This window comes from Sminthopsis crassicaudata, chromosome 1 (genome assembly GCF_048593235.1).
Source record: "Sminthopsis crassicaudata isolate SCR6 chromosome 1, ASM4859323v1, whole genome shotgun sequence".
Lineage (NCBI taxonomy): Eukaryota > Metazoa > Chordata > Mammalia > Dasyuromorphia > Dasyuridae > Sminthopsis > Sminthopsis crassicaudata.
In genome coordinates, this window is record NC_133617.1 from 301,051,921 (window position 1) to 301,061,842 (window position 9,922).

At 45.2% G+C, this 9,922-nt stretch overlaps 1 protein-coding gene across 1 annotated transcript in view; it reads right to left on the minus strand.

The window, feature by feature from the left end:
* ZCCHC2 (zinc finger CCHC-type containing 2) overlaps positions 1 to 8,267 on the minus strand; it is a 74,653-nt gene extending 66,386 nt beyond the window's left edge. Inside the window, exon 1 of the mRNA XM_074279032.1 lies at positions 6,780 to 8,267. Coding sequence (XP_074135133.1) covers positions 6,780 to 7,796 — 1,017 coding nt within the window. The 5' untranslated portion in view covers positions 7,797 to 8,267. The remainder of the gene's footprint in view (positions 1 to 6,779) is intronic.
* Between the last annotated feature and the right edge of the window lie 1,655 nt (positions 8,268 to 9,922).

Sequence of the window (9,922 nt, forward strand, 5' to 3'; positions counted from 1 at the left end):
ATCCAGAGATATTTAATTCTTGGCAATTAATACACCTGATGGGTATGGTGATGATGTCTCTAATTCCTGATCCTGAGGAGGCTATAATTGGAAGAATACTTAAGTTGAAGAATTCTGAGATATAGTAGGCCTACAGTTGACTGGCTGGCTGTACCAAGCCTAGCACTATTATAACAACTCCCCCCCGCCCCCCCCAAGTCCTAAATGATGAGGGACTAACTAGCTCAGGTTTGAAATGGAGCAGATCAAAGTTTCCATGCCCCTTAGGTGTGGAATCAGGCTTTGGAAATAACTAGGTTTTGCATTCTGAGCAACATCATTGGAAACTTCGTCTCAACAAATACTGATTTCAAAAGGAATACTGGATGTTGGAAAATGTTCTTAAATCACAGAACTTACTACATTTAGCAATAGCAATACTGGCCTAGTTTTGCATTCAAAAATGGTGAGATTGAAATTAACTTCAGGGTCAATACAACTCCTACTCAAATCATGAATTTAATTTACAGTATCTTTGATAAGTGGTTATTCAATTTCTCTTGTTTGAATCTTCTTGTTGTTAAGTTGTTTTCCATTATGAGTGATTCTTTGTGCTCCTATTTGGGATTTTCTTGGCAAAGATACTAGAATAGTTTGCCATATCCTTCTCCAGATGAGGAGCTGAAACAAACAGGATTAAATAACTTGACCAGGGTCACACTGTTAGTAACTGCTCCTCTTGAATCTTCAGTGATGGGGAGTTTACTATCTCAAAAAAGCAGCACATTCCATCTCAGGGCAATGGCCAAAGTTAGAAAGCTAGGATTTAAGAAGATGAATTTCCCCAGAGCTCAAATCAGGCCTCAGCTACTTACTAGCAGTGTGACTTTGGGCAAGTCACTTATTCCTGTTTGCCTTAGTTTTCTCATTTGAAAATTGAGCTGGAGGGGCAGCTAGGTGGCGCAGTGGATTGAGCACCAACCTTGAATTCAGGAGGTCCTGAGTTCAAATCTAATCTCAGACACTTAACACTTCCTAGCTGTGTGACCCTGGGCAAGTCACTTAACCCCAGCCTGGGGGGGGGGGGGGAATGAAAATTGAGCTGGAGAAGGTAATGGAAAATCACTTCAGTAGATCTGACCAGGAAATCCCAATGGGGGCATGAAAAGTCAGGCAATTAAAAATAAAACATCATCATTAGTCAGAACATCTTTTTATTTAATTGAAAATGTACCTCTCTACAATTTTCACTTATTAACTAATCCCTCTTGCATATATCAATCCTTAAAATTCCTTTGGTAATTTGAAGATAACCAAAATGTTCCCCTGAAGTTCTCTCTTCTCAGACTAGAGTTCTAGTTCCGTCAACCTTCCCAGCATGACATGGTTTCTGATTGCCCTGGGATATTATATCTCTTAATTACATAAATGCTACATAGAAGTGATAGTACAATAAACAAAGAGTTAAAATTACATGCTTTACTTATAAATCTTGTGTTAAAAAATAAACATGCCAACTTTTAAAGTATAGCCAAATCTAATAACTCAAAATATTCATCATTAAAATCCCATGACAGCAAATGATAAACAAGCATCTGAAAACTTCTATATATTTGGTATTGTTATTATAACTGGAATAATGATTTTTTTTTTCAGCTTCTAGGAGGTAATGCCCAAGTTCTCTAATGAAACATAAATAGCAATACCCTAAAAACTAATGGGCCAAGTATAATGTATATATCTCTCTTTCTTTAGATCCTTTTCTTCTGCTTAGTTCTCAGCTCTATTGGTGTATTTATTTGGGATACTGTGTTAGGCCTGGGATACCTTAAAAAAAGAGAAAAATTCAAAAGTAATTGAGATGCTGTTTCAAGTTAAAACTGAAAATAAACAGTGAATGATAACCTATTAATAGCCATATCTAGCTGCCTTTTCTCAATCTTTACCCTTCCTGATCTCTCTGCAGTACTGGGCATAGCTAATAACTCTCTCTACCCTGGATATTCTTTCCTGTCCTAGTTTTCCTGATACTGCTTTTTCTTCATTTTCCACTTACCAGTCTGACAGTCCCTTATCAGTATCTTTTGCTGGTCTTTCAATCATGCATCCCTTTTATGCCCACTAGTCATCTTCCTCTCCCCCACATCTTCATAGGTCTGTTTTGGGCCATCTTCTCTTTTCCTCCCTTCTCAGTTCTACTCCAAGTCCCAGATAAAATCGCCTTTTCCAATTCTTCTTAATTCAAGTGGCTTCCCTTTATTTATCTCTAATCTGCCTTTCTTTATATCTTTTGTGCTTAGTACCTGCTATATAGTAGGTGTTTAATAATTACTTTTTTGACTAATTACTACTTCCTTTGGTGACATCACCAATTTTTATATGTTCAATTATTATTTCTATGCAGATGATTCTCAGATTGATAAAATCAGAACTAGTCTCTATCCTGGGCTCCCATCCACTATCATAAACTGTAATGCCTTTTGAGCATCTCAAACTGAATTATTCCAGTCATTTTAAACTCAACATGTCCAGAAAATAAATCCCCATATGCCTTTCAACTTTATTTTATCAGGAAGGGCATTGCTGTTGCTTCCCAGTCATTCAGATACAAAAGCGGACTGTCATCTTCAACTTCTCACTTTCACTTACCCTATATATACCAACCAATTGTTAAATGCTGTCCTTGCTAGCCTTGCAACATCCCACTTTTCTCCTCTCACACAGCCAACACCTTATATTTCAGGCTATCATCATCTAGAGTGTTGCAAAAACTTCTCAATAGATATCTCTACATCTGTAGCTTCCCACTGGTGTAGTTTTGCTAAAATCTTATGTCTAACTATATTAGTCTCCTACTCAAAACTCCAGTAGCTCTTTATTGCTACCTCCAAGATCAAAGTAATTTGTCTAGCATTTAAAGTTCTTTACAATTGGGGTTCTTTCTACTTTTCCCATATTCTAACCATCTATTTCTTTCTATGCACTTTAAGATCAAGCAAATCTGTCCCACTTGTTGGTCCTCACAATGGACAATTTTTTCTCATCTCATTTTTCTGTACTGCCTGAACAGCCAGGAGGTCAGTGTCACTGGATGGAAGAGTACATGTAGGGAGTAAGGTATAAAAAGACTAAAAAGGCAGGAGGAAGGTAGGTTATAAACAGTTTTTAATGTTTTGGCATTTTATGTTTGATCTTGGAAATGATAGGGAGCCACTTGGCTTTATCAAAGTTGGGAAAGGAGGGTGATATGACTGAAAAATCATTTTAGGAAGTGAATGAAGAAAGGATTGAAGGGAGGAGGAGATTAAAGGCAAACAGATCCACCAGCAAGATGTTGCAATACTTCAAATGTGAGATGATGAAGGCCTGCGCTAAAGTGGTAGTAGTGTCAGAGGAGAGAAGGGGGTGTAGGTGAGAGATATTGGGAAGGTGAAACTGATGGGCTATGGCAGCAGAATGCATGTGGGGGAAGGAAGGTGAGAGACTGTGAACAATTACAGATGACTCCTAGGTTTTGAGCCTGAGGAATTGGGAGGACATGGTTGCTTTTTACAGTAGTACAACTCAACATTCATACAATTGAAATCATACCTCTTTTGGGAATTCAGTATGTTTATTTAGTATATTAAAATATTATATATTAAATTGTTATATAAGTTATAAATTCAGCTTGTTTCATCAACTTTCTATGGCCAGATTGACATCAAAGCTGTAGGTAGGCTATGTTCTTTTCTAGTTATTTTGTCGGTGCACTGGTCCACTCACTAAAAACGTCTTGAGAAAACAAACAAAACTACAGTTTGTGGCTAGCAACGAACACCTGTAGAACTATTTTGGAATTTGGGTCGGCATTTCATCAACCCACTTCTTAAAGCTTTCTGGACTGAGCTGGGAACGGAAACCCTTCTACTTAAATCTCCAAACTCCAGCGTCTTGATCCAAACTCCTCCAGGTCCTCACCAAAGGAGAAAGCGGCCCAGGAACTCGCCAACGTCAAGCAGAGAGGGATGCTAGGCCCCCAGCGCCGCCCCAGGTTCCCATTGGCCCCTCAGCCGCGGCGTGTGCCCCGCCCCTCCCAGCCCCAGTTCTGCCCCTCCACTGGGTCCGCCTTCTCCCCACCCCCCCCCAGAACAGAAGGGAAGAGCAGAGCTTACATAAAGACTGACGCTCTCAGCCCCCAGCTCACTCCCAGCCAACCCGAAAGGGGGCGGGACCCAACAAGTCCTATCACGTGACGGGAGAGGCCCCCGCCGCCATCTTGAGGGGGGAATGGGAGAAGCCCCGCTTGGAGACCCAGAGCTAAACTCCATCCACCTCCCACTCAGAAAGTGCCACGGTAACACGTGACCTGGGCACACCCGCTCCATCCTCTCCGCCTAAGGCACTTCGCAGTCTGGGACAGATTTCAAGCCCCTCAGGGCAGAAATCCATGAGGCTTAAGGTTTTTCCTCCCAGACTGCCAAATAGCGCCTCCCATCCCTTCCCTTTCCTCACTGACCCAGGCAGCTCCCTTCTCTCTTGCCCTCATCCATCTGGCAGGAGCGGTAAAGGAACAGCTGTATGGACTTGGTGGCCAATCAACCCCTTCCCAAGAGGAATTAAGTGACAGGAGTATGGACTTGGAGTCACAGGACCAAGAATGAGTACCCTCTGGGCTCTTCCTCAGCAGAATACAACAGTGTAGCGCAATGAGAACGTGATTAGAGAAGTGGATGTGACTGAACTCTTGATCAGATGAGAGAAGTAAATGCTAGGACCTAAACATAGTATAAGTAATAATAAATGTGGAGGCACATTTATTTTGGTGTGGTTTGAAAGCCACCTTCTAAAAATGATCACCTGTAATACTAAATATTTAAGTTGACTTTTCACACCAACATAGCATGAATGATACTTCTTGAAAATTGTAATGACTTTCTGAAATTAATGGCAGGATGTCCAATACAGAATCCATCCAATCTTCTCTAGGTTGCCAGGAAATGCCCTGGGGAGTCTTCAAAAAGTTTACTTTTATACAGCTTTTCTTTCTTTCATTCACTAAACTCCCAACAATTCTTTTCCAAGTAAACTTTACAGTAAAAGGAAAAAAAAAATCAAGATTAAATACATTCGTATCAATTCTATGGACAAATCAAGCCAATTCCTTATTAGAATGTAAGCTCCTTGAAGGGAGGGACCAGGTTTTATTTCAACTGTCTCTGACCACAGGCTCCAGCTGCTTAAAGATTGCTGATGTGATTGGGCATTTCTCCACCAAGTAAAGCTCCAAACACTGAAACTATTTTTTAAGTGATGGGGGATATTTAAAATGACTTTGTCATCATCTGTATCTCTTTCCTCAAAATTACAACTGGACTTGCCCATACTTTCTAAATTTACCATACTTTCATTTTCCATACAGACTAAATTCTAAATAGCTGTCCTATAATATATGTGTACATATATATTAAATGTCTGAAAGGAATTGACATTTTTAAGGGAAAAAACTTAGGCACTTCTATTTCCCAGGACAAAATTACTTAGCAACTCATGGAAAGCAAAATATTGCTTTTTCAATGATCTCATATTCTTATTTAAAAATATTAAGGAACTTCTGAGAATTAAATCTACATATCAAATGATTTTAGGTTTTTTTTTGTTGTTTGTTTGTTTTTTAAGAGTTAAATGGTTTTATAAAGTTCCTGCACATTATCTCTAAACTTCCGGGGGTGAACAAGAAAAGTCTCTTTACAAAGCCACAGTAAAAGCACAAAACTTTGAAAATCCTTTCTCAGACCACTTGGCCTTTCTGTAGGAGAAGGTACAATTCCAAATTTAAAGGAATGAAAGAGGTGGAGGAAGCATATGTAGTTCAATAAATGAGTTGTATTAAGTAGTGAAACAAGTCAACTGAATTGTAAATAGATTATAAAACTATATATAAAGTCATATGTAAATCCAATTTTAAAATCAGAAAGTTTAAAATTGCCTCAAATGCATTCTCCCCAATCACACTTGGTTTGCTCAATAAGATCCTTAAGAAAATAACATTTGTGCCTATATGGCAAAATACCAGCATACAGTGACAGACCCAGTGGTGATGGATACTAACCTAACCAAAACCTGTCAATGTTCCAGGTTTTGCAAAAGTGAAGGGGAATAACTAGTACTTCTTGAATTAAATTGCCTACTTTTTGAGAGGATATACAGCTGTTTCTATTCAAAATTAATAAAATTAGATTAGATTTTCTTTTTAGATTACTAAATTCTTTAGAAGGTCATCAGACTCAGTTCAAAGGAAGTTTTTATGCAAAAAATCAGCCCTACTCCAATGCAAGCAACACCTTCATTCTGTGGAATGGATACGCCAGATCTCATTAAAAAGTCACTGGTGTAGGATCTGATAGAGCTTTTAAACTTGTACTATAAAAAGTTAAATCTACTTGAAAGGAATTGCGTAGGGAAGTCAAGTCTCCAGAGACGGCTCTCACGGCACCTTTGGGAAGGTTCAAAAGACCAAGAAAAAAAAAAAAAAAGGCAACGGAACCTCTAAAAGAAAAAGCGGGGGGCCTAAATCGGGATCCTCATTTTCTCCGCGACTATTCTATCAATGGGGATGATTTCTGGAGCTTTCTCATTATGGCGTGTGAGGGGTGAAAGTGGTCTAATACATGAAAAGCAAGACTACGACTAAAATCCCCATTTGAAGAGTGGGAAGAATCCTGAGGTCTAGGAGATGCAGATTGGTAAAGATGTTTCTAAGGACACTAAGTACCTGGACCAGAGGCTGTATTCCCCACACCCTCCCAAGAAAGGTTTACCTGGGCCCTCAGGGCTGTGAAGTTGCACTCTTCCCCATCTCCGTCCTCTTGGTCCCCTCGGAGGGCCGTCCGAAGCCGCTCCAGATGCTCCCTCAGGGTGACCCGTTGGTGGAAGGAGAAAGCCGGGTGCAGGGAGGCCATGGTGAACAGCAGCAGCAGCTCTTCCTGGGCCCCAAACCCCAGCCCGTCCGCTCGAGGCGCCGCACCATTCCCTTCCGGGCCCCGCTCCTCCGATCTGTCCCCTTTCTCCTCGCCGGGCTCGGGGTCGCTGCGGGCCGGGGCTGGGCGGCTGTTGGCACCGCAGGAAACGACGGAACTGAAGCTCTTGAGCACCGAGTCCACCTGCGGGAGGAGGCGGTGCAGACGCCCGGCCGCTTCGCGGTTTTCCGACCCCAACAACGCCAGGTAGACGATGAGGCGGGAGCGGACGGCAGGGTCTCGGAAGTCTCCAAGCTGCCCCGGGTCTGTGAGGCCGTTGGCCTTGGCCTCCGAGTCCCGCAGGTAGTGGTAGTCCTTGCGAGCAAGGTCCTCTAAGCACGAGCCCAGGAAGCGCAGCTCCAGAGGGTTACACAGGTCCAGGAGCCCGCACATGAACTCGAGGCGCTGTGCCGAGCCCAGTACCAGCCCGAACCACTCGTACACCCGCTCCTGGTCCCGGAGCAGCGAGGCGGGGCCGCAGCCGCCCTGCAGAGACATGCCCTCCCCGGCCGCTGCCGCCACAGCCGCCGCCCCGCCAGCAACAGGCGGCCCCGGCGGTAGCAGCAAGCCGCGCAGCGGGCCCGGCCGCTCCCGGAGGCAGCGCCCCCCGGGGCCCAGCGGCGCCGGCGGCAGCGGCGGGCGCACCACCGGGTGCAGCGGGAGGTGACAGTCGCGCCGGTGAAGCGGGTCCTTCACGCCCATCCGCCCGTCCGCCTCCGCCGCCGCCGCCGCCGCCGCCGCCTCCAGTTCCTCAGCCTCCAGTTGCTGCTGCTGCTCCTTGGGGTGCGTCTGCTTCAGGGGCAGTTTCATCTTCAGCATCCTCGGCTAAGGCGGCGCGGACATGCAGGCGGAGGCGGAGGGGAGCGTGCGCGGGGGGAGGCGGCGGCCAGAGAACAGGCAGGCGGGGGACGGGAGACGGCGGCGGGGCAGTGGCAAGCGCGCGGGAGCCGAGAACGAAGATCGCCAGAGAGTCAGGAGTCGAGCCCCTCCATGCCGCCGTCTCCGGGGTCCGGGGTGGGGGAGGGGTCGAGGGGGAGGCCGGGGGCGGGTCTCCCAGCGGCTCGCAGGAGGCGGCTTTGGCAGCCGGGAGGGGTGGCAGTCCCAGGCGGCTGTGTCGTCGTCGGCTCCCCCCGGGGCGAGAGGGCGGGGTGTTCCCGGCTGCTGGGCGGGCGGCGGTGTCCTCCCCTCTCGGGCTCCGTGTCTCCGTACGTGTGTGTGTCTCGCGCGCTCCCTCCCGCACACACACAGAGCCGAGGCGGTGGCGGTGGCGGCGGCGGCGGCGACGAACAAGCGGCTTCCCCCACAGGCGGGCGAGGACTGGGCTGGAGGGAAAGGAGGGGAAGGGAGGGGCGGGGCGGGGTAGAGGGGGCGGGAGGGAGCGATGGACGCCGCCGGCATCCACGCACTGGCTCTCTGGCCAATCAACGGCCGGGGCTGGAGGCCGAGGCCGCGGTGCGTCACACCCATCGGCCTCTGGAGCCTCCTGCTTCCGAAGGCCCCGCCCCCTCCTTACTCCTCTGTCGTCTTCCTCGACCCCCACTTTGAGGCTTCCGCGCGGTCCTAAATGTCTTAGGTTCCAAGGAGAAGGAAGGAGTGCTGGAGGGGGGGTCGGGGGGAAAGACGGAAGTGGGGGGGTAGGGGATGGGAGAAAGGTGTGAATGTATTTGTGTGACGGAGGTTATGTGTATTTGTGTATGTGCGGGTGTGTGACTCGTTATGTAAGAGGTAGGGAGTTTCACTCCTCTGGCCGTCTGGCCTGTTGTCTGGTGCCTTCCACGCAAGTCCCCGTTGCGTCTCATTTCTCCAAGCTGTGGTTGGTCTCAGAAAAGCCGGGAAATTTCTACTTGTTCCCCTCATTTCCTTGTTGCTTCTGCACCTTTCCTGCTCCTCCTGGGCTTCCCCAGCCACCTCCGTTTTTGGGAACCGCCGCGACTGGGATACGTTTAGAGCGCATCCCCAGCCTCCAGCGTATGGCTAGAGAAAGGGTTTCCTCTTTTCTGCAGGAACATTAACCTCAGGGTGTGCTCCCGCGCTTTCCCCTGCTCCGGGGCTCCCAAGCTCTCAACATCCACATACAGCTAACAAAAGTCTCAAAGAGATTGACTAGTTTGTGCTGAGAGGAAGATTCAAAAACTTTCCTCTTTTTTTATTTATTATTATTATTTGCCCTAATGACTTTTTTTTTTTTTTTTGGCTGGGGCAGACTTTAAAAAAAAAACTTCTAAATAAAAGAAGTATATGCAAGAGTCAAAATGGTCTAATAATGCTTGAGTTGTGGACTAAATACTAAATATAACAGTTCCTAGACTAAGAGATAATGCCATTGGAATAGAGATTATCAAATTATCAAATTGATAGTTTGCTTTGGTCTGTAATGTTACATAGTTGGGAAATCATTTCAACTCCAGTTAGAATGGAGCCCCCAGGGCTTCTATTCTTTGTCAGTTGTTTCATCTGTTGAATGTATTTCAGGGCTATTTATGTCATTGCAGCACTCGGCCCTCGGAAGAGGTTACTATGTTTCAAGAATTTTGCAAGTTATCATATCTTGTATATAGCATATACAAGTTATCATATACCATACAAATTAGGCCTACGTTTAGCTCTTTTAATATTTTTGAATTTGAAAAATTCAACAACCAAAAACTTATGTTCTTTTAAAAATATAAGGATAGTCAGCATTCTATAGCCCGCAGGACTGGTTGAAGGTTAATAAAATATTTTAGGTTCTTTCCTTGTAATAGATGATTTTTATCCACTTTGGAAATTTTTGTTAATAAGATACAGCTCACTACTTTGCTGAAGAGGGAATATTTTTGTCAGGATAAAGAAACAAGCAAGAGATATTTAGGAATACTGTATGTAGAAAAATAAAAATCACATTATGAAAGATGATTCTGTGAAAGATGATTCTTTATGGGAGTGTGAAGCCTCCGGCTTATTCA